This window comes from Oncorhynchus clarkii, chromosome 12, assembly GCF_045791955.1.
Source record: "Oncorhynchus clarkii lewisi isolate Uvic-CL-2024 chromosome 12, UVic_Ocla_1.0, whole genome shotgun sequence".
Classification (NCBI taxonomy): Eukaryota; Metazoa; Chordata; class Actinopteri; order Salmoniformes; family Salmonidae; genus Oncorhynchus; species Oncorhynchus clarkii.
Genome location: NC_092158.1, coordinates 19449329 through 19473640, shown reverse-complemented (window position 1 = coordinate 19473640; position 24312 = coordinate 19449329). Strand labels below are relative to the sequence as shown.

General features: G+C 41.9%; 1 protein-coding gene across 1 annotated transcript in view; it reads right to left on the bottom strand.

The window, feature by feature from the left end:
• Positions 1-709: 709 nt before the first annotated feature.
• LOC139421898 (5-hydroxytryptamine receptor 4-like) overlaps positions 710-24312 on the bottom strand; it is a 46709-nt gene continuing 23106 nt past the window's right edge. Inside the window, exon 6 of the mRNA XM_071173030.1 lies at positions 710-1895. Coding sequence (XP_071029131.1) covers positions 1787-1895 — 109 coding nt within the window. The 3' untranslated portion in view covers positions 710-1786. The remainder of the gene's footprint in view (positions 1896-24312) is intronic.

Below are 24312 nucleotides of genomic sequence, written 5' to 3'. Positions count from 1 at the left end.
AATATACTATTCTTATTGCACATACGGTATTGACAATGTGTTTTGTCTTGACGTGTGCGTTGTCTTGTCAACATGTGCCTGTTTTTATTTTATATTTTTTGACTTAATTAATAAATATATATATTTCAATGACATCTTTTGAGTTTATTTTTTAATCTACGGTATATCATAATACACATGAAACAAGAGTTTGGCTTTAATCATATGGAGGAGTGTTCGATTAGAGCCAAAGTCCTTAAATTGAACCAGGCCCTGTAAACTTGAGTGGTTATAGAGAATATGAATTCCTCTTCTGCGCCATCAATCCTGGATTGTATCGTTGACCTTGAGGTAAAACACTCCTCTACCCTCGACTGATGAGTGGGATTGTAGAAACCATGTAATTATCATGGATAATCAAGTTAGTCATTTATGAAAAGGGAGAAGAGGATTTTTGCTGTGTAATTGCCTCACTGAAATAATAGCATAATGGTCAAACATGTTTTAAATGCTTTCAAGGCAACCCAGTATTACACAATTAAAGCTGTTTGCTATTCAGCGGTCTTCATTGAAGCCCATCAATTTTTCTGGCCTGCATAATCAGAAGTACAAGGCTAGACAGCAATTCAAAAGCAATTTTGTTAGTTCTTGGCACATAAAATTGTGAAGTTACACATTTATTTATCACAAATAATATCCAACAATGCAAAAGAAATCTGACTAAAAAGTTGTCACATAGTAACAAGACATTGCTCCTTATTTTCTGAAGCCAAAATAAATACAATTTAGTAATGTCTATTTTATACCATCAATTCTCTTCAGATTAAAATGTACATGAAATAGTTGTTGTCAGAGTCAAAACTGAATATAAATAGTAAATGCTAAATTGATTGACATAATTAAATACAGTTGTTAACATACACGGGTCACTACCAGGAATGAGACTCTTTCATCCAGTGTTTCCCCCAGGTATTTTTTCAGCAGCGGTGGCAAGTAAAGCAGGGGGTGGTAGGCATGGCCAATGGAGCGGTTTTAGAAGCCTTCTTGACAATTCTACACGTTTTGCCATAGGGCAGAGAGAATTTTACAGTTTTAAAGCTAGTTTCCTACAATTGTTCTTATGCTGAGTAGCTCAAACAAAACTAAATTAAATGCCATGACATTTTTGGAATTTCAGATTCTCCCTGACTAGTTTTTATTGTGGTGGTTGTTAGTTCCTCAAATATGATCTTATTTTTTTTTTTAAGTGTGTATGTGTGTATATATATATATATATATTGCTCCATTATCTTTTCTACATTCCTTTATATATGGTTTTAGTTGTTGAAGTTTAGATTTAAAATGTTTTACCATCCCGAAAAATATATATAATTTTTTTTTCAGTGGCGGCAATGATTTAGCAGTGGCGGTGCGACACTTGTAAAATGCATATAGGGGAAACACTGACAAAACTGGTGAGCCAACAATAGCTTTTAACTTCATAGGGACCTGTAGAATATTAATCACCAACAATCATCTTGGCGTAATGCTCAAGTCATTCCACAGACACTAACTGGCTTTTGATCTCTTCATGCATCTTCATTGTCTGATTGTCTTCACCTGGGGAAAAAAAACTGACTGGACAGTGCTTTTACACAGTAAATTCATAAACCACGATCTGGTAATTCAATAATCAAATGATTGACTTCTTCACTATCAGACTGTAGTCCTTCAGACCAGAGTCTCATTGTGGTGACCATACGTCCCCATTAATACATACTGTATTTCACTTGTTGAACTTGTGTAAGACATAAGCAGGTTTAGGTCATTATCTCTGGGCTATAGACAGTCCACCCATGGAGTCCTGAGATTCCAGCTCATTGGATAAAATCCTCCTGCTGTTGTCACTGTAGCTTCCGTTGGGAAGGAAGGATAGTCTAGAAGGGGGAAATGAAAAGAATGTTGTTAGTTATGAGCTCAGCCGGCCGCGACCGGGAGACCCATGGGGCGGTGCACAATTGGCCCAGCGTCGTCCGGTTTAGGGGAGGGTTTGGCCGGTAGGGATGTCCTTGTCCCATCGCGCTCTAACGACTCCTGGGCCGGGCGCATGCATGCTGACACGGTCGCCAGGTGTACGGGGTTTCCTCCAACACATTGGTGTGGCTGGCTTCCGGGTTAAGCGGGCATTGTGTCAAGAAGCATTGCAGCTTGGTTGGGTTGTGTTTTGGAGGACGCATGGCTCTCGACCTTCGCCTCTCCCGAGTCTCTGTACCGGAGTTGCAGCGATGAGACAAGACTGTATCTACCAATTGGATACAAAGAAATTGGAGAGTAGAAAGGGGTAAAAAAATAAAAACTTTTTTTTTTTTTAAAGAGTTATGAGCTGATGAGGGTCCAAGTAAAAGACCGATGATATCCAATGGAAAGTGAATCTGAAAAAAGACAGTTCTTGACAAATGAAGGCTCCTAGCAGGCAGGGCAGATACCAGACAGTGTTACACAACCAGCTACGCTAACCGTAGAATAGACGCATCTCCCACGCCTCAAGACATGAATTCTTAATTACAATGTTCCTCCATGTGAGACAAGGGAGATGTACCTGTCCATAGTTTTGTCTGTCTTTGTCTTGTCACTACTATTGCTGCCAAACCTTGCTGCATCCCCCTTCCCATCCAAAAGGACCACAATGAAAATAAGCTTTTAAGCTTTGTGTTATCATTAATGATTTTCTTAAATTGTTTGTGGAGGCGTCACTGGCTGGAGCGCCCTTATGTATGTATTTAAAATGGTCTAAATTCAATCCAATCAACCTCCAAATGCACTCTGTTCTCGCAGAAGACTGTTTACTGTCAAACTAGAGCTCTCAATCTCTATTTATCAAACAAGTACTTATCATATCCATATGAACAATGTCAGATGCTATTTGTCTAAGCCTGTACAGAATGTCATATCAGGCATTGTCATGATCAACTTGACAACATGAAAATGTCACCAGGACATCCATCAAACTTGGACATATCACTCCTACACTGATGTTTCAAACATACATTTTCTGTCAGGAATGACAAATGGTTTATAAATAGCCTACTGCAATTGCCTTAGTTCATATTTACACTGCTAAACGGCCATTAAAGCTGCCATAATGCACAGCTATATATAATGCTACAGTGCCTATTCTATGCCAGGTATTTTGTCAGTGTAATGATGCCACTTAAATGGAATGAATCACGATGGCACAATGTGGCATCACACCACACACAGTAACAGAATCACTCTGTACCTATGGCATCCTGTGGCACTGGACTTGTTCACTGCAGTTATGTTTCAGCACTTCCTGCAGGGTCGACAAAGGTACCTCATAACATGCGTTCCTGATTGACAAAATACACAAGACATGTTCAATGTTATTTCTAGATTATTAATGTTATGCACTCTAGACTAGCGCCAGCTCAAACCTGAGGGCTGCATCCATGGAATCAGACAGTTGTGCTATCCACTGAGAAACGAAGGCATTTTGCGGGAATTAGACATTTTGAATGCTGATGATACATTTCTAGAGCACCACCCTTATATGGTTCATTTCACCTACATGCCATGTGATTCAGCTTAAGATGTTTATGGTTAAAGAACTAAAATAGATCTCCATAATGGACATTCCCACGTTTGACCACAGTGGGATCTATAAAAACTGTGCTCCACATTGTGAACCCTGAACCTTGAACTGTATTTCGCATCATGCAAATGCTTTGGCAGAGATGTCACCCTATCTCTTACACTAAGCAGTAGATCCAACTGATATCTTTGGCTGTAGTGCAAACTTCATTGCAAGAACAAAATGTGTTGTCCACATTTTTGAAAACAGGGTGACCTCCAGCCAGGATGTACTGTTTTGAAAGAACAAGTGCCAAAATAAACCCACATGAGGTCAAGCACTCAACATAAACATACTGTATCAAAAGAAGCACTATAACTATATATAGTGCATATAGTGCATATAGTGCATATTCAATGCATGTCCAATTTGGCCTAAACTTTCCAACAACTCTCCAACTCTATACAACTCCTCGAAAGAGAATGTGTAGTGAGCATGAGAAAGCCGATTTGGTTTATTAGCTTAGATCGTTGTCACTTAATACAATATTTAGGCAAGTGAAGAGGGAACACAACCCCTTCTGCCGTTTTCTATGCTCCATTTCATGGCAATATTTTGTTTTGTATATCAAATAATCAAACCCTCATCAAATCAAAATTAAAGCACATTTTATTTGTCACATACACATGTTTAGCAGATGTTATTGCAGGTGTGGTGAAATGCTTGTTTTTCTAGCTCCAACAATGCAGTAATATCTAACAATTCACAACAATACACACAACCTAAAAGTAAAATAATGGAATTAAAGAACATATAAATATTAGGATGAGCAATGTCGGAGTGGCATAAACTAAATACAGTAGAATAGAATACAGTATATACATATGATGAGTAAAGCAAAAATATGTAACATTATTATTGTGACTAGCGTTCCATTATTAAAGTGGCTAGTGATTTCAAGTCTACGTAAACTACCGTTCAAAATCTTGGGGTCACTTAGAAATATCCTTGCACATTTTTTTTGTCCATTAAAATAACAAATTGATCAGAAATAGTGTCAACATTGTTAATGTTGTCAATGACTATTGTAGAAACGGCAGATTTCTTTTATGGAGTATCTACTGTACATGGGTGTACAGAGGTCCATTATCAGCAACCATCACACCTGTGTTCCAATGGAACTTTGTGTTTAGCTAATCCAACTGTATCATTTTAAAAGGCTAATTGATCATTAGAAAACCCTTTTGCAATTATGTTAGCAACAGCTGAAAACGGTTGTGCTGATTTAAGAAGCAATAAAACTGGCCTTCTTTAGACTTATTGAGTGTCTGGAGAATCAGCATTTGTGGGTTCGATTACAGGCTCAAAATGGCCAGAAACAAAGAGCTTTCTTCTGAAACTCGTCAGTCTATTCTTGTTCTGAGAAATTAAGGCTATTCCATGCGATAAATTGCCAAGAGCCTGAAGATCTCACAATGCTGTGTACTACTCCCTTCTCAGAACAGCGCAAACGGGCTCTAACCAGAATAGAAAGAGGAGTGGGAGGCCCCAGTTCATAATTGAGCAAGAGGACAAGCACATTAGAGTGCCTTTTAAAATGATAAACTTGGATTGGCTAACAACGTGCCATTGGAACACAGGAGTGATGGTTGCTGATAATGGGCCTCTAATGGGCCTCTGGCCTATGCAGATATTCCATAAAAAATCTGTCGCACACCTTAGCAAGAGGACAAGTACATTAGAGTGTCTAGTTTGAGAAACAGACGTCTCCCAAGTCCTCAACTGGCAAAACACCAGTCTCAACGTCAACAGTGAAGAGTCGACTCCGGGATGGTGACCTTCTAGGCAGAGTTCCTCTGTCCAAAGCCCTGACCTCAAGCCTATAGAAAATGTGTGGGCAGAACTGAAAAAGCATGTCCGCTCAAGGAGGCCTACAAACCTGACTCAGTTACACCAGCTCTGTCAGGAGGAATGGGCCAAAATTCAACCAACTTATTGTGGGAAGCTTGTGGAAGGCTACCCGAAATGTTTGACCCAAGTTAAACAATTTAAAGGCAATGCTACCAAATACTAATTGAGTGTATGTAAACTTCTGACCCACTGGGAATGTGATGAAACAAATAAAAGCTGAAATAAATAAATCATTCTCTCTACTGTTATTCTGACATTTCACATTCTTAAAATAAAGTGGTGATCCTAACTGACCTAAAACAGGGCATTTTTACTAGGATTAAATGTCAGGAATTGTGAAAAACTGAGTTTAAATGTATTTGGCCAAGGTGTATGTAAACTTCTGACTTCAACGGTATACAGTGCATTCAGAAAGCATTCAGACCCCTTGACTTTTTTCACATTTTGTTACGTTACAGCCTTATTCTAAAATGAATGAAATTGTTTTTTTCTCTCATCAATCTACACACAATACCCCATAATGACAAAGCAAAAGAAATTGGAAATATCACATTTACATAAGTTTTCTGACTCCTATGTTGTCTTGGCTGTGTGCTTTGGGTCGTTGTCCTGTTGGAAGGTGAACCTTCGCCCCAGTCTGAGGTCCTGAGCGCTCTGGAGCAGGTTTTCATCAAGGATCTCCCTCTACATTGATCCGTTCATCTTTCCCTCGATCCTGACTAGTCTCCCAGTCCCTGCCGCTGAATAACATCCCCACAGCATGGTGCTGCCACCACCATCCTTCACTGTAGGTATGGTGCCAGGTTTCTTCCAGACTTGATGCTTGGCATTCAGGCCAAAGAGTTCAATCTTGGTTTCATCAAACCAGAGAATCTTGTTTCTCATGGTCTGAGAGTCTTTAGGTGCCTTTTGGCAAACTCCGAGCAGGCTGTCATGTGCCATTTACTGAGGAATGGCTTCCACCAGGCCATGACCATAAAGGCCTGATTGGTGTAGTGCTGCAGAGATGGTTGTCCTTCTGGAAGGTTGTCCTTCTCCCATCTCCACAGAGGATCTCTGGAGCTCTGTCAGAGTGACCATCAGGTTCTTGGTCACCTCCCTGACCAAGGTCCTTCTTCCCCGATTTCTCAGTTTGTCTGAGCAGCCAGCTCTAGGACGAGTCTTGGTGGTTCTAAACTTCCATTTAAGAATGATGATGGCCACTGTGTTCCTGGGGACCTTCAGTGCTGATGACATTTGTTGGTACCCTTCTACAGATCTGAGCCTCGACACAATCCTGTCTCGGAGCTCGACGGACAATTCCTTCGATCTCATGATTTGGTTTTTGCTCTGACATGCACTGTCAACTGTGGGACCTTATATAGACAGGTGTGTGCCTTTCCAAATCATGTCCAATCAATTGAATGTACCACAGCTAGGCTCCAATCAAGTTGTAGAAACATCTCAAGGATGATCAATGGAAACAGTATGCACCTGAGCTCAATTTTGAGTCTCATAGCAAAGGGTCTGAATAATTACGTAAATACATGTATAACGTTTTGAAAAACCTGTTTTTACTTTGTCGTTATGGGGTATTGTCTGTTGATTGGAGAAAAAGGTAATTTAATACATTTTAGAATAAGGCTTTAACATAGCAACATGTGGAAAAGGGAAGGGGTCTGAATACTTTCCGAATGCACTGTCATCAACAGAGACGAAGGGAGACCAGTTGAACGTCTCCAGGGGAAGGTTGTTTCTGTTTAATTTAGTCTTAATTCCTTGGGCGCTGGTACACATGGTTCTTTTTATCAACATATGTGATCAGTCTTAAACTATAAACTCTGAATCCTGGAGGACTCTGAGTGGAAATGAAACCAAAATACAGGACCTCAGACCTTGCCCTGGCAGACACCAGGAGCCATGGGGATTGCATGTTGATTAGCTTAATAATGATGTGATTTTCTTCTGACATGACATCAAGGAATGTAGAAATAGAGCTACAACAGGGGTGGGCCAGTTCCGGCCCGTGAGCTCATTCAATCTGGCCCGCGGGAGGCTTGAGTAAGAATAAAATAAAAATCACTCCAGGCCACTCTTGAATGTCTTCAACTAGATAGAAAGTATGTAGAAATTAGAATGGACCTATATATTTTCAAATACCTGCCCTTTTTCTGAAATTTCTTTTGACAAACAAATCCTTCCAACAAAAAAAATCTGTGAAGCCCTCCGCTGAATTTTTAAATCCCACCTCCTGATCTACAGTATATCTCTCAGACACTTCGACCTTATTTCACAGGGTCAGAAAACAGAAAATGGCTTGAGTCCCTTGGGTACCTGACTACCCTGAATTTCTTACTGCCAAAACATGTTACAAATCATTTGTGCTGCCCCTGAAAACAAATCAATTGCATTTTTGCAGCTCTATCAAATCCCTAAGTCCCAGTCAGTCTCAAATGAATTACAACCAAATCCCATCTATGGTGCAGTATTTGTTCAAATGTAGTCATGGTACATTTTACAACTGTTTATTCCCAGACTAAAAATAACATGTATTTCTATTGAAGAGGGCAGAACAGCAGTACATTCCCCAAAGGAAATTAAAACACTGACTTTCAGATCACTTGACCATTATCCAAGGCATTATGCCACCGGTATAGTAGGTCTATAATATACTATTCTGATATTTGAAAACATCTTATATTTTTTATACCTATTCATCCATTCATCTTGCACTGCATAAATCCATTTGCAGTCACTGACGACAACTGAAATTGCCATCCGGATCAGCTCCTCTGATCCCTGGTATGTGGACATTACTAGTTTCAGTTTGTATGGGGTTTATTGGATTGAGGCTGAGACACACTGTTAAATTCCCCAATCCTGGTATGTGGACGTTACTAGTTTCAGTTTGTATGGGGTTTATTGGATTGAGGCTGAGACACACTGTTAAATTATCCAATCCTGTGGTCCTAAACTCAAACCTTTGATCATAACCAGATGACCACCAGTATGGTCAGGGCAGGACAGGAGTGAAAGGGGCTGTGTGTGAGAGACCCTTCTATCTGAGCCCTGCTATCTGAGCCTTGCTCTCTCAGCCCTGATATCTGAGCCCTGCTATCTGAGCCCTGCTATCTGAGTCCTGTTATTTCAACCCTGCTATCTGAACCCTGCTATATGAGCCCTGCTATCTGAGTCCTGTTATCTCAACCCTGCTATCTCAGCCCTGCTATCTGAGCCCTGCTATCTGAGCCTTGCTATCTCAGCCCTGCTATCTGAGCCCTGATATCTGAGCCCTGCTATCTGAGTCCTGTTATCTCAACCCTGCTATCTGAGCCCTGCTATCTGAGCCCTGCTATCTGAGCCCTGCTATCTGAGCCCTGCTATCTCAACCCTGCTATCTGAGCCCTGCTATCTGAGCCCTGCTATCTGAGCCCTGCTATCTCAACCCTCCTATCTCAGCCCTGCTATCTGAGCCCTGCTATCTCAACCCTGCTATCTCAACCCTGCTATCTCAGCCCTGCTATCTGAGCCCTGCTATCTGAGCCCTGCTATCTGAGCCCTGCTATCTCAACCCTTCTATCTGAGCCCTGCTATCTCAGCAGGTAGCCAAATCTCCACAGGTTAGATCACTGAAGGGATCTGTCAAGCATCAAACCAGCTCTAGTAAAATAAACAACACAAACCTTGTATCTGTTTTAACTGTTTTATCTGAAAAAGTCAAATGAACATTACTGTTCAAGTTTCAAAACATGCATATTAATTACACATGAACATGTAGTGCTCATAAAAGCTTCCGTTGAGTCCATCATAAATCTATTCTGTGCAGTAAACAAACACCTGGTTTGACTAAAGTCTGCAGAACCTAGAGGGGCTGAGTTGTGAGTTTAGTACAGTTAAAATTATATTAAATTATATGGTTTGACTCAACCATGTTTATTTGGTTTGAATCAACCATATTTGCATGATATTGTAAGAAGTAGTAAACAATTTATATAACATAATATAATCGTGAAATTCACAGTACATTTGTAATACAATATAACATGGTGAACTATGTGTATTACAACTTGTTGACGTCAAAGAAAGTATTGGAAGCTGTGTTATTAAACTGGAACAGATCAGTTGCCCCCAGGTCATGAAGTCATTTCCCCCCCATTTTTCCACAGTTTTTCACTATTACATCAAGACATAATAATATGTGCCATTTAGCAGACGTGACTTACAGTCATGTGTGCATGCATTTTACATATGGTTGGTCCCGGGAATCGAACCCACAACCCTGGCAGTGCAAGGACCACAAGACAAGGCAGGAAGAGATAGAATCAGACATCCACATCAGTTGAGGTCCTGCTGTATTTATGAGCTATATTAAAATCCAGTCTCCAATAATACACTCAGTACACTGTACCAAAATACACTCCGCCAGTTTATTAGGTACACAACCCTGTTCACGAAAATGGTTCGCTACTAGTGAGTCACGTGGCCATGGCTTGCTATATATATTTTTTTATTTAACTAGGCAAGTCGGTTAAGAACAAATTCTTATTTACAATGACGACCTACAGTCGGTTAACTGCCTTGTTCAGGGGCAGAAAGACAGCCACTAGGCTACCTGCCGCCCTACAGCAGGCAGACAAGCATCGAGGCATTCAGTTACTGTTACTGAACGTTATAATGGGAAAAACTAGTGACCTAAGTGACTTTGAGGGTGATATGATCGTCGGTATCTCAGAAAAGCCTGGCCTCCTGATCTTTTCACGCATGTCTAGAGTTTATTAAGAGTGGTGTGACAAAACAAAAACCATCCAGTCAGTGGCAGTCCTGAGGGTGAAAACAGCTAGTTGATGAGAGGTCAAAGGAGAATGGCAAGAATCGTATAGGCTAACAGGCAGGCCACAAACAGGCAAATAATGGCACAGTACAATAGTGGTGTGCAGAACGGCACCTCAGAACCCACACCTCGTCGGTCCCTTTCACGAATAGGTTATTGCAGCAGATGACCGCACTGGGTTCCACTCCTATCAGCTAAAAACAAGAAGGAGCGGCTCCAATGGGCACGCGATAACCAACACTGGATAATATGAGGAATGGAAATACATTGCCTGGTCCGACGAATCCCGGTTCCTGTTGCGTCATGCTGATGGCAGAATCAGGATTTGCCTGGTGTCAATGGTACAGGATGGTGGCGGTGGTGTAATGGTGTGGAGAATGTTTTCCTGGCACATGTTAGGTCCCTTGATACCAATTGAGCAATACTTCCATTCCCCCAAAAATTCAGTCTGTTCTGGAGACAAAGGGGTCCGACTCTGTACCAGATGGGTGTGCCTAATAAACTGTCAACTGAGAGTAGATTCCCACAATAGAAACAGCCTGGACCTGGCTTGTTTTTCCAAGTTTTTCCAAGTTTGTTTTCTTTGAAGAAAATGAAAACGATTTCATAAAAACGTTCCTTCTTTTGATCATCCTGTGCCTTCGGAAAGTATTCAGACCCCTTGACGTTTTCCACATGTTGTTACGTTACAGCCTTATTCTAAAATGGATGCAATAAAAAAATCCTCAGCAAACTACACAGAGTACCCCATGAGGACAAAGCGAAAACAGTTTTTTAGACATTTTTGCAAATACCTTATTTACATAAGTATTCAGACCCTTTGCTATGAGACTCAAAATTGAGCACAGGTGCATCCTGTTTCCATTGATCATCCTTGAGATGTTTCTACAACTTGTAGTAAATTCAATTGATTGGACATGATTTGGAAAGGCACACACCTGTCTATATAAGACCTCATAGTTGACAGTGCATGTTAGAACAAAAACCAAACCATGAGGACGAAGGAACTGTCTGTAGTGCTCCGAGACAGGATTGTGTCAAGGCACAGATCTGGGGAAGGATACCAAAACATTTCTGCAGCATTGAAGGTCCCAAAGAACATCATCATTCTTAAATGGAAGAAGTTTGGAACTACCAAGATTCTTCCTAAAGCTGAATGCCAGCCAAACTAAGGAATCGGGGGAGAAGGGCTTTGGTCAGGGAGGTGATCAAGAACCCGATGGTCACTCTGACAGAACGTCACATCTGGAGGAAACCTGGGACCATCCCTACAGTGAAGAATGGTGGAGGCAGCATCATACTGTGGGAATGTTTTTCAGCTGCTGGGACTGGGAGACAAGTCAGGATCGAGGGAAAGATGAACAGAACAAAGTATAGAGAGATCCTTGATAAAAACCTGCTCCAGAGTGCTTAGGACCTCAGACTGGGGTGAAGGTTCACCTTCCATCAGGACAACGACCCAAAGCACACAGCCAAGATGACATAGGAGTGGCTTCGAGACAAGTCTCTGAATTCCCTTAAGTGGCCGAGCCAGAGAATGGACTTCAAATAAAATAAAATAAAATCTAAGTTTATTTGTCACGTGCAGTGAAATGCTTACCTACAGGCTCTAACCAATAGTGCAAAAAAGGTGTTAGGTGAACAATAGGTAAGTAAAGAAATAAAGCAATAGTAAAAGAGAGGCTATATACAGTAGCGAGGCTATAACAGTAGCGAGGCTACATATAGACAGACACCAGTTAGAAAGGCCAACTCCTGGACAGTCTGTGGTGCAACGTGGCGTTGGTGGATGGAGCGAGACATGATGTCCCAGATGTGCTCAATTGGATTCAGGTCTGGGGAACGGGCCGGGCCAGTCCATGGCATCAATGCCTTCCTCTTGCATGAACTGCTGACACACTCCAGCCACATGAGGTCTAGCATTGTCTTGCATTAGGAGGAACCCAGGGCCAACCGCACCAGCATATGGTCTCACAAGGGGTCTGAGGATCTCATCTCGGTACCTAATGGCAGTCAGGCTACCTCTGGCGAGCACATGGAGGGCTGTGCGGCCCCCCAAAGAAATGCCACCCCACACCATGACTGACCCACCGCCAAACCGGTCATGCTGGAGGATGTTGCAGGCAGCAGAACGTTCTCCACAGCGTCTCCAGACTGTCACGTCTGTCACATGTGCTCAGTGTGAACCTGCTTTCATCTGTGAAGAGCACAGCGCGCCAGTGGCGAATTTGGCAATCTTGGTGTTCTCTGGCAAATGAAAAACGTCCTGCACGGTGTTGGGCTGTAAGCACAACCCCCACCTGTGGACGTCGGGCCCTCATACCACCCTCATGGAGTCTGTTTCTGACCGTTTGAGCAGACACATGCACATTTGTGGCCTGCTGGAGGTCATTTTGCAGGGCTCTGGCAGTGCTCCTCCTGCTCCTCCTTGCACAAAGGCGGAGGTAGCGATCCTGCTCCTGGGTTGTTGCCCTCCTACGGCCTCCTCCACGTCTCCTGATGTACTGGCCTGTCTCCTGGTAGCACCTCCATGCTCTGGACACTACGCTGACAGACACAGCAAACCTTCTTGCCACAGTTCGCATTGATGTGCCATCCTGGATGAGCCACTTGTGTGGGTTGTAGACCCCGTCTCATGTTACCACTAGAGTAAAAGCACCGCCAGAATTCAAAAGTGACCAAAACATCAGCCAGGAAGCATAGGAACTGAGAAGTGGTCTGTGGTCCCCACCTGAAGAACCACTCCTTTATTGGGGGTGTCTTGCTAATTGCCTAGAATTTCCACCTGTTGTCTATTCCATTTGCACAACAACATGTGAAATTTATTGTCAATCAGTGTTGCTTCCTAAGTGGACAGTTTGATTTCACAGACGTGTGATTGACTTGGAGTTTCATTGTGTTGTTTAAGTGTTCCCTTAATTTTTTTGAGCAGTGTATGATGAACAGAGAGTAGCAGTAGCGTAAAAGAGGGGGTGGCAGGTGGTTGGTGGCGGGCCACAATGCAGATTAGCCAATGTGCGGGAGCACTGGTTGGTCGGCCCAATTGAGGTAGTATGTACATGAATGTATAGTTAAAGTGACTATGCATATATGATAAACAGAGAGTAGCAGCAGCGTAAAAAGGGGGGTTGGGGAGGGGGGGCACACAATGCAAATAGTCTGAGTATCCATTTGATTACCTGTTCAGGAGTCTTATGGCTTGGGGGTAAAAACTGTTGAGAAGCCTTTTTGTCCTAGACTTGGCACTCCTGTTGTGTCGTCTGCAAACTTAATGATGGTGTTGGAGTCGTGCCTGGCCATGCAGTTGTGGGTGAACAGGGAGTACAGGAGGGGACTGAGCACGCACCCCTGTGGAGGTCCAGTGTTGAGGATCAGTGTGGCAGATGTGTTGCTACCTTCACTCACCCCCTGGGGACAGCCTGTCAGGAAGTCCAGGATCCAGTTGCAGAGGGAGGTGTTTAGTCCCAGGATCCTTAGCTTAGTGATGAGCTTTGAGGGTACTATGGTGTTGAACGCTGAGCTGTAGTCAATGAATAGCATTCTCACATAAGTGTTCCTTTTGTCCAGGTGGGAAAGGGCAGTGTGGAGTGCAATAGAGATTGCATCGTCTGTGGATCTGTTTGGGCGTTATTAAAATTTGAGTAGGTCTAGGGTTTCTGGGATAATGGTGTTGATGTGAGCCATTACCAACCTTTCAAAGCACTTCATGGCTACGGATGTGCATGCTACGGGTCTGTAGTCATTTAGGCAGGTTGCCTTTGTGTTCTTGGGCACAGTTGGTCAGCACATGCCCGGAGCACACGTCCTGGTAATCCGTCTGGCCCCACAGCCTTGTGTATGTTGACCTGTTTAAAGGTCTTACTCACGTCGGCTATGGAGAGCGTGATCACACAGTCGTCCGGAACAGCTGATGCTCTCATGCATGCCTCAGTGATTTAGCTCGTCTGGTATGCTCGTGTCACTGGGCAGCTCGTGGTTGTGCTTCCCTTTGTAGTCTGTAATAGTTTGCAAGCCCTGTCACATAAGACGAGTGTCAGAGCCGGTGTAGTATGATTCAATCTTAACCCTGTATTGACCCTTTGCCTGTTTGATGGTTCGTCGCAGGGCATAGCAGGATTTCTTGTAAGCTTCCGGGTTATAGACCGAGTCACTGGTGCTTCCTGCTTTAATTTTTTCTTGTAAGCAGGAATCAGAAGGATAGAGTTGTGGTCGGATTTACCAAATGGAGGGGAGGGAGAGCTTTGTACGCGTCTCTGTGTGTGGAGTACAGGTGATCTGTTTTTCCTCTGGTTGCATATTTAACATGTTGATAGAAATTTGGTAGAACTGATTTAGGTTTCCCTGCATTAAAGTCTCCGGCCACTAGGAGCGCCGCCTCTGGGTGAGTGGTTTCCTGTTTGCTTCTTTGCTTATACAGCTGAATGTGTGCGGTCTTAGTGCCAGCATCTGTCTGTGGTGGTAGATAAACAGCCACGAAAAGTATAGCTGAAAACTCTTGAACCCGATCGAACATCTCTGGAGAGACCTGAAAATAGCTGCTCAGCGACGCTCCCCATCCAACCTGACAGAGTTTGAGAGGATTTGCAGAGAAGAATGGCGGACTCCCCAAATACAGGTGTGCCAAGCTTGTAGCGTCATACCCAAGAAGACTCAAGTCTGTAATTGCTGGCAAAGGGTCTTCAACAAAGTACTGAGTAAAGGGTCTAAATACTTATGTAAATGTCATATTTCAGTTTAAAAAATGTCATTTTGGGCTATTGTGTGTATGTTGATGAGGGGGAAAAAATGTTTTAATCAATTTTAGAATGAGGCTGTAACGTAACAAAATGTGGAAAAAGTGAAGGGGTCTGAATACTTGCCGAATGCACTGTATCTTTGATCTCTCATTTCATCAAAGTTAAAAACAATCATTCCTGAAATTCTACTTTTTCTTAAATGTATTTGCTGATATCAGAATCCATGGCTTTTTATCATCAGTTTCAGAGACATAAAGATTTGTCTAGGCTGATTTATTGTGGTTTTCCTTTATGAAGAACTTTTCCCCCTGACTATATATCTAGCCGCAAGCATCATAGTTAAACATGATTTACCACCAGTGTCATTGGGCCATCTCAGCCCATGTATTAATAAGCACATTACTGCTAGCCTATAGAGTAAGACAATGTTTCGTGTAAGACACAGTGAATGACTAGTGACCTCTCTCTGTCTTTCTTATCCATTACTGTCTTCTACAGGTGATCACTCAGGCCTGTCATGTAACATCATGAATATGCTTGCTTATACAACCAGTGCTTAGGGTGGTTGTTATTGAACAAACACAAAATGGCACTCTTTGCATATACATTTTATTGTTTGCAAGTTCATTGAGTATTCTTTAGGCATGTGAGTGTGAAGGTGTATAATTTATAGAATGCATTTCATCGTTGTTATATGGAATGTTTGTCAAAAGTTAATTTAATTGTTTTGCTGCATAATGTGGAGGATAGCTTGCCTTAAAAAAAATCACAAAACCAATTAGCAATGCTGTATCAACAACTGTCAAAGCCAACACGTTGATTTGGAATGGTCATATCAAGGCTAACCAATGTAAATAAACCTTTAATAATCTCTTAATCCAATTTAATCAAAGCCAAGAGGTGATACAGTATGTAACCAATTCCAGCATTTGTACTGAACACCGCTGAATCTCCAGAGGTTACTGCGGACTGATCAAATCCAGGCTTCATCTACGCCACTAATCCAAGCACACTGCTAACAGAAACCACTGAAAAGCTCAGTGTGAATAGAACAGTGCATATTTATACTGGCAATTGCTTAAAAGCAAAATCCTCCAAACGCAGATCCTGCCAAATGCCTGTCTTGAATTGGGTCCGGAAAGACTCATCAAAATGATAGTTTTGGACAGATCTGGCAGAATCAACACCTCGGCTGGATTTGTACACGGACATCAGACGATACACATGAGATGATGTGCTAGATGTTTTGCTGTTACTATACAATCAATCAGGATGGGAAACAACCTCTTTGGTTGTTAGTATCATTCTGAAAATACCTGATATTATTTATTTATTGTAAAATTGTCATTTATTGTCAAATTAGTCATGCAAGCTGAAGAAGAGACTCCCTGAAATCTACACTGGAACCAGTATAACAGTTTACAACAGAAATCATTCCGCAAGCGTTTCCAGGTTACACAGGTTACGATGATGATTACTGAGATCATGAAATACAAATCTACCACAATTAGGAAAGCTGCTCTTCTGGATGTTAAAACAACTACATTAGAAAGATATTTCAGGATGCTGTATTTGACAGACATAAGAGGCGAACCTGATAAAGAAATCATTGTTTTCAATGGCTAATCAATGTGATTGACTGACGCTGTAGCCCAAAGACTGACAGGGCTGGCCATCAACCTGAGATGGGTTGATTTGGTGCTTTAGAGAAAAACATTTTCCTTGGTTTGACCAAATATGGAGATATACTTCTAGGTAATTGCTTAGAAATTAGGTTTTACTAAATGCTTACTGCAGCTGGAGAAATTGGCACACAAGGGTTATTCTCTTGGTAATAGTCACCATGGTGATAAACACTTATAGAAAGCCTAATAATTGTGAGACAAATCTACAGCACAGCCTCACTCAATCCACTATTATTATCCGCATCAATTATTTTCTGTGATTTCAGTAAAAAGAGGATTTGATTCATTCTAGCGGTAAATCAAAAACATTGATCTCACTACCAACAGTGCAGTTGACTGTAAGGGGGGATTGTATATTTACCTAGATATGTCACACTCACAGGATTAAATTGAGATTTTGTGTCACTGGCCTAACGTTAAAGTGGAATTATGTTTTTTGAAATTTGTACAAATGTATAAAAAAATCTGAAATGTCTTGAGTCAATAAGTATTCAACCCCTTTGTTAGGGCAAAACTAAATTCAGGAGTAAAATGGGCTTAACAAGTCACATAATAAATTGCATGTGCAATAATAGTGTTTAACATGATTTTTGAATGACTCCCTCATCTCTGTACCCCACACATACAAGTATCTGTACGGTCCAACAGAATCAGTCGAGCAGTGAATTTCAAACATAGATTCAACCATAAAGACCAGGGAGTATCACTCTTCATATTTTCAAGCATAGTGTTGGCTGCATCATGTTATGGGTGTTAAAAATACATGGAAATGGAAGTTTCCCACTGCAGGCGGTCAATGAGTTTGAGGTGCTAAAGGAACTCCTTAAACTTGACCCCCAAAAAACATCTGGGTCAGATGGTTTAGACCCTTTCTTCTTTAAGGTTGCTGCCCCTATCATCACAAAGCCTATCTCTGAACTGTCTATTCTTAGAGCTTGAGGTAGTTACCTCATACAAATACTATTCAAATGACCATCCTACCCATACTAGACTACGGAGACGTAGTCTAGTATGGCAGGTAAGGGTGCTCTCGAGCGGCTAGATGTTCTTTACCATTCGGCTATCAGATTTGCCACCAATGCTCCTTATAGGACACATCACTGCACTCTATACTCCTTTGTAAACTGGTCATCTCTGTATACCCGTCACAAGACCCACTGGTTGATGCTTATTTATTAAGCCCTCTTAGGCCTCACTTCCCCCTATCTGAGATACCTACTGCAGCCCTCATCCTCCACCTATTCTACCAGTCACAATCTGTTAAAGATCCCCAAATCACACACATCCCTGGGTCGCTCCTCTTTTCAGTTCGCTGCAGCTAGCGACTGGAACCAGCTGCAAAAAACACTGAAACTGGACCGTTTTTTCTCAATCTCTTCATTCAAAGACTACATCATGGACACTCTTACTGACAATTGTGGCTGCTTCACTTAATGTATTGTTGTCTCTACCTTCTTGCCCTCTGTTCTGTTGTCTGTGCCTAATAATGTTTGTACCATGGTTTGTGCTGCTACCATGTTGTGCTGCTGCCATGTTGTGTTGCTACCATGTTGTTGTGATGTTGTGTTGCTACCATGCTGTGTTTTCATGTGTTGCTGCCATGCTATGTTGTTGTCTTAGGTCTATCTTTATGTAGTGTTGTGGTGTCTCATCGTTTTTCATTTTCACTTAGTCATTGTGGGGTTATTGTGTGTAGATGGGTAAGATTTTTTTTTATTTAATACATTTTGAATTCAGGCTGTAACACAAAATGTTGAATAAGTCAAGGGATATGAATACTTTCTGAAGACACTGTATGTCAAGTCACTATAGGAATAAAACAGGACAATGTGATACAAGGAGGCAACCTACCCTCTTCATGCAGCTTAATTCCACTTCCATAAAAATAAAATATATTTAGCTGTTCAGGTCAACAAAATACAGCTGTTGGTGGTTCACATTGGCATAATGAATAGAGACTACATCACATCAGTTTCTACAGAGCACAGACTTTCTACACAGTAAACAGAAAACCAAAGGGTGACCACTAGGGCTGTTACAGTGGCCGTATTACTGCCACACCGGAGGTCACGAGTCATGACGGCAGTCAAATTCCACGTGACCATTTAGTCACGGTAATAAGGCTTCTCCAAGCTCTGATGTTGCTGATGGTCATTAGTAGCCTACCAAACTTGCTAACTGCCTCAGCACTCTATTACTCTATTGTCCATCTAATCACTCTGACATCAATGCAAATGTATCGAAAATCAAATCAAACACTTCATGAGAACCCATGAGCTCATGTTCCACAACATTTCTATAGATTGCAAATGTGTGAGAAAACAGAGTGATGGTCTCTATTAAAAATAGGAGGATCCCATTAGCTTTCTATAGGCTAGGCCTTATATTTATTTCTAAACTTTCCTAATATTAAGCACATTTCTTATCATTACAACAGGAGTATAGGCCACCTAGCTGGCATGAAAATGAACCACGCGAAAAGCACACTCCATTCTCTATTTAAGTACATAGATGACATTTATTTTTTTCACCTGTTTCAGACATCATGAAAATGGTCCATTCTAAATAAAACAAATTTCACACATATATTATTTGGTATACAGTACCAGTCAAAAGTTTGGACACACCTACTCATTCAAATCAAATCAAATCAAATGTATTTATATAGCCCTTCGTACATCAGCTGATATCTCAAAGTGCTGTACAGAAACCCAGCCTAAAACCCCAAACAGCAAGCAATGCATGTGTAGAAACACGGTGGCTAGGAAAAACTCCCTAGAAAGGCCAAAACCTAGGAAGAAACCTAGAAAGGAACCAGGCTATGTGGGGTGGCCAGTCCTCTTCGTCTTCATTCAAGGGTTTGTCTTTATTTGGACTATTTTCTACATTGCAGAATAATAGTGAAGACATCAAAACTATGAAATAACACATGGAATCATGTAGTAACCAAAAAAGTGTTCAAATCAAAATATATTTGAGCTTTGAGATTCTTCAAAGTAGCCACCCTTTGCCTCGATGACAGCTTTGCGCACGCTTGGCATTCTCTCAACCAGCTTCACCTGGAATGATTTTCCAACAGTCTTGAAATAGTTCCCATATATGCTGTGCACTTGTTTGCTACTTTTCCTTCAGTCTGTGGTCCACCTCATCCCAAACCATCTCAATTGGGTTGAGGTTGGGTGATTTAAGTAGGCAAGTCAGTTAATAACAAATTCGTATTTGCAATGACGGCTTACCGGGGAACAGTGGGTTAACTGCCTTGTTCAGGGGCAGAACGACAGATTTATTTTACCTTATCAGGTTAGGGATTTGATCCAGCAACCTTTCAGTTACTGGCCCAACGCTCTAATTACTAGGAGGCCAGGTCATCTGATGCAGCACTCCATCACTCACTCCCCTTCTTGGTCAAATAGCCCTTACACAACCTGGGTCATTATCCGGTTGAAAAACAAATGATAGTCCCACTAAACACAAACCAGATGAGATGGCGTATTGCTGCAGAATGCTGTGGTAGCCAAGGTCAGTCAATACAGAACATTTCAAGAATTTTGAACGTTTCTTAAAGTGCAGTCGCAAAACCATCAAGTGCTATGATGAAACTGGCTCTAATACCCAGACTTACCTCTGCTGGAGAGGACAAGTTCATTTGAGTTACCAGCCTCAGAAATGGTCAAAATAAATGCTTCACAGAGTTCAAGTAACAGACACATCTCAACACCAACTGATCAGAGGAGATTGCATGAATCAGGCCTTCATGGTCTAATTGCTGCAAAGAAACCACTACTAAAGGACAACAATAATAAGAGGATACTTGATTGGGCCAAGAAACACAAGCAATGGACATTAGACTGTTCTTTGGTCTAATGAGTCCAAATTTGAGGTTTTTAGTTCCAACTGCCGTGTATTTGTGAGACACAGAGTAGGTGAATGGATGATGTCTGCATGTGTGGATCCCACAAAGAATCTTGGAAGAGGAGGTGTGATGGTGTAAGGGTGCTTTGCTGGCGACACTGTCTGTGATTTATATAGAATTCAAGGCACACTTAACCAGCATGGCTACCACAGCATTCTGCAGCGATACGCCATCCCATCTGGTTTGGTCTTAGTGGGACTATCATTTGTTTTTCAACAGGACAATGACACAATACACCTCCAGGCTGTGTAAGGGATATTTGACCAAGAAGGAGAGTGATGGAGTGCTGCATCAGATGACTTGGCCTCCACAATCACCTGACCTCAACCCAATTGAGATGAACTGGGATGAGTTGGACCGCAGAGTGAAGAATCTCAAATATAAAATATATTTTGATTTGTTTAACACTTTTTTAGGTACTACATGATCCCATATCAAAAGCAAATCAAATAAAATGTTATTGAACATATACACATGTTTATGTGGCAGGTTGCCTATTGGTTAGAGCGCTGGGCCAGTAACCGAAAGGTTGCTGGATCAAATCCCTCAGCTAACAAGGTCAAAATCTGTCGTTCTGCCCCTGAACAAGGCAGTTAACCCACTCTTCCCCGGTAGGCCGTCATTGTAAATAAGAATTTGTTTTTAACTGACTTGCCTAGTTAAATAAAGGTTAAATTTAGCAGATGTTATTGCGGGTGTAGCGAAATGCAGCTTCATAAAATAGTATCCCGGAGTCGCCTCTTCACTGTTGACGTTGAGACTGGTGTTTTGCGGGTACTATTTAACGAAGCTGCCAGTTGAGGACTTGTGAGGCGTCTGTTTCTCAAGCTAGACACTCTAATGTACTTGTCCTCTTGCTCAGTTGTGCACCAGGGCCTCCCTCTCCTCTTTCTATTCGGGTTAGAGCCAGTTTGCGCTGTTCTGTGAAGGGTGTAGCACACAGCGTTGTACCAGATCTTCAGTTTCTTGGCAATTTCTCACATGGAATAGCCTTAATTTCTTAGAACAAGAATAGACTGACAAATTTCAGAAGAAAGGTCTTTGTTTCTGGCCATTTTGAGCTTGTAATCATACCCACAAATGTTGATGCTCCAGATTCTCAACTATTCTAAAGAAGGCCAGTTTTATTGCTTCTTTAATCAGCACAATAGTTTTCAGTTGTGCTAACATACTTGCAAAATGGTTTTCTTTTTAAAAAAATTATATATTTTCTATTTTACCCCTTTTTCTCCCCAATTTCGTGGTATCCAATTGTTTTAGTAGCTACTATCTTGTCTCATCGCTACAACTCCCGTACGGGCTCGGGAGAGACGAAGGTTGAAAGTCATGCGTCCTCCGATACACAACCCAACCAAGCCGCACTGCTTCTTAACACAGCGCGCATCCAACCCGGAAGCCAGCCGCACCAATTTGTTGGAGGAAACACCGTGCACCTGGCAACCTTGGTTAGCGTGCACTGCGCCCGGCCCGCCACAGGAGTCACTGGTGCGCGATGAGACAAGGATATCCCTACCGGTCAAGCCCTCCCTAACCCGGACGACGCTAGGCCAATTGTGCGTCGCCCCACGGACCTCCCGGTCGCGGCCGGTTGCGACAGCCAGGGCGCGAACCCAGGGTCTCTGGTGGCACAGCTGGCGCTGCAGTACAGCGCCCTTAACCACTGCCCCACTCAAAATGGTTTTCTATTGATCAATTAGCCTTTAAAATGATAAACTTGGATTAGCTAACACAACGTGCCATTGGAACACAGGAGTGATGGTTGCTGATACTGGACCTCTGTACGCCTATGTAGATATTCCATTTAAAAAATCTGCCATTTCCAGCTACAATAGTCATTTACAACATTAACAATGGCTACACTGTATTTCTAATTAATTTGATGTTATTTTAATGGACAATTTTTTAAATTTTCTTTCAAAAACAAGGACATTTCTAAGTGACCCCAAACCTTTGAATGGTAGTGTAGGTATTCCTCCGGTCCATATGGGATAGGGCAGTGTGCAGTGCGATGGCGATTGCATCGTCTGTGGATTTATTGGGGCGGTAAGCAAATGGAAGTGTATCTAAGGTGTCAGGTAAGGTAGAGGTGATATGATTCTTAACTAGCCTCTCAAAGCAATTCATGATGACAGAAGTGAGTGTTACGGGGCAATAGTGATTTATTTCAGTTATCTCTGCTTTCTTGGGTACAGGAACAATGGTGGACATCTTGATGCAAGTGGGCACAGCAGACTGGGCTAGGGAGAGATTGAATATGTCCCTAAACACTCCAGCCAGCTGGTCTGCGCAAGCGAGGGTTAACACGCTTAAATGTCTTACTCACGTAAGAAGGAAGAAGGAAAGGAAAGCCCACAGTCCTTGGAAGCGCGCCGCGTCGATGGCACTGTGTTATCCTCTAAGTGGCCGAAGAAGATGTTTAGCTTGTCCGGAAGCAAGACGTCGGTCTCCATGACGTGGCTGGTGTTCCCTTTGTAGTAGGTGATTGTCTGTAGATCCTGCCACATACGTCTCATGTCTGAGGCGTTGAATTGCGACTCCACTTTGCCTTTATACTGACATTTTGCCTGTTTGAGAACCTTACTGAGGGAATAACTACACTGTTTGTATTTGCCCGTATTCCCAAACACCTTGCCATGATTAAAAGCGGTGGTTTGCGCTTTCAGATTTTAGCAAATCCTGCCATCTATCCACGGTTTCTGGTTAGGGTAGGCTTTAATAGTCACAGTGGGTACAACATCTCCTATACACTTCCTGATAAACTCAGTCACCATATCCGTGTATTTGTCGATGTTATTCTCAGAGGCAACGTGGAACATATCCCAGTCTGCGTGTTCAAAACAATCTTGAAGTCTGGATTCCAATTGGTCACCTCAACGTTGAATAGTCCTTTGCACGGGTACTTCCTGTTTGAGTTTCTGCCTATAGGAAGGGAGGAGCAAAATGGAGTCATGATCAGATTTCCCGAAGGGAGGGCGGGGGATGGCCTTGTAGGCATTTCGAAAAGCTGAGTAGCAGTGGTCTAATGTTTTCTCAAAGCGAGTGCTACAGTCAATGTTGGTAGATCCTCTTTAGCATTTTTCTCAAATTTGATTTGTTATAATTCCCATCCATATGTGTTATTTCATAGATGTTGATGTCTTCACTATTATTTTACAATATAGAAAATAGTAAAAATAAAGAAAAACCCTTGAATGAGTAGGCGTGTCTAAACTTTTGACTGGTACTGTACAAACGCAGCAAGTGAGTTTCAAGCTTGGGGAAGCAAATTATCACCATAAAAATTCACCTTTATAATAAAAGCATTACATGCATAATCGCATTTGTCATCACTTTTGAGAATGGTGTTTTCTTGCAAATGAAACATTTGCACTTACTGCCATGTGCGCATTGCTGAACTTATAATGTGAAGAAATAGCCTAATAGTTTATCATCATTTTAAGCTAAACGTTCTCATCTGTTGCGTTAGGCTCATTGCTTTTAAAACATCTTTCTTGATGCTAGTGGTTATATTAATTTGGGATCTATCGTATCCCACAACTGTCCCAGACTATCTATTGAATATTTATTTCTCACACAGAATAGAATTTGGTCAACTTTTGTATTATGGGGGATAGTAGATTGACATAGGCTAGTGCTTTTGCTGTTCGTTAGGCCTACTCATCTTGTTGGCTAACTAAAAGTACATGTGGACAGTTCTTCCAATATGC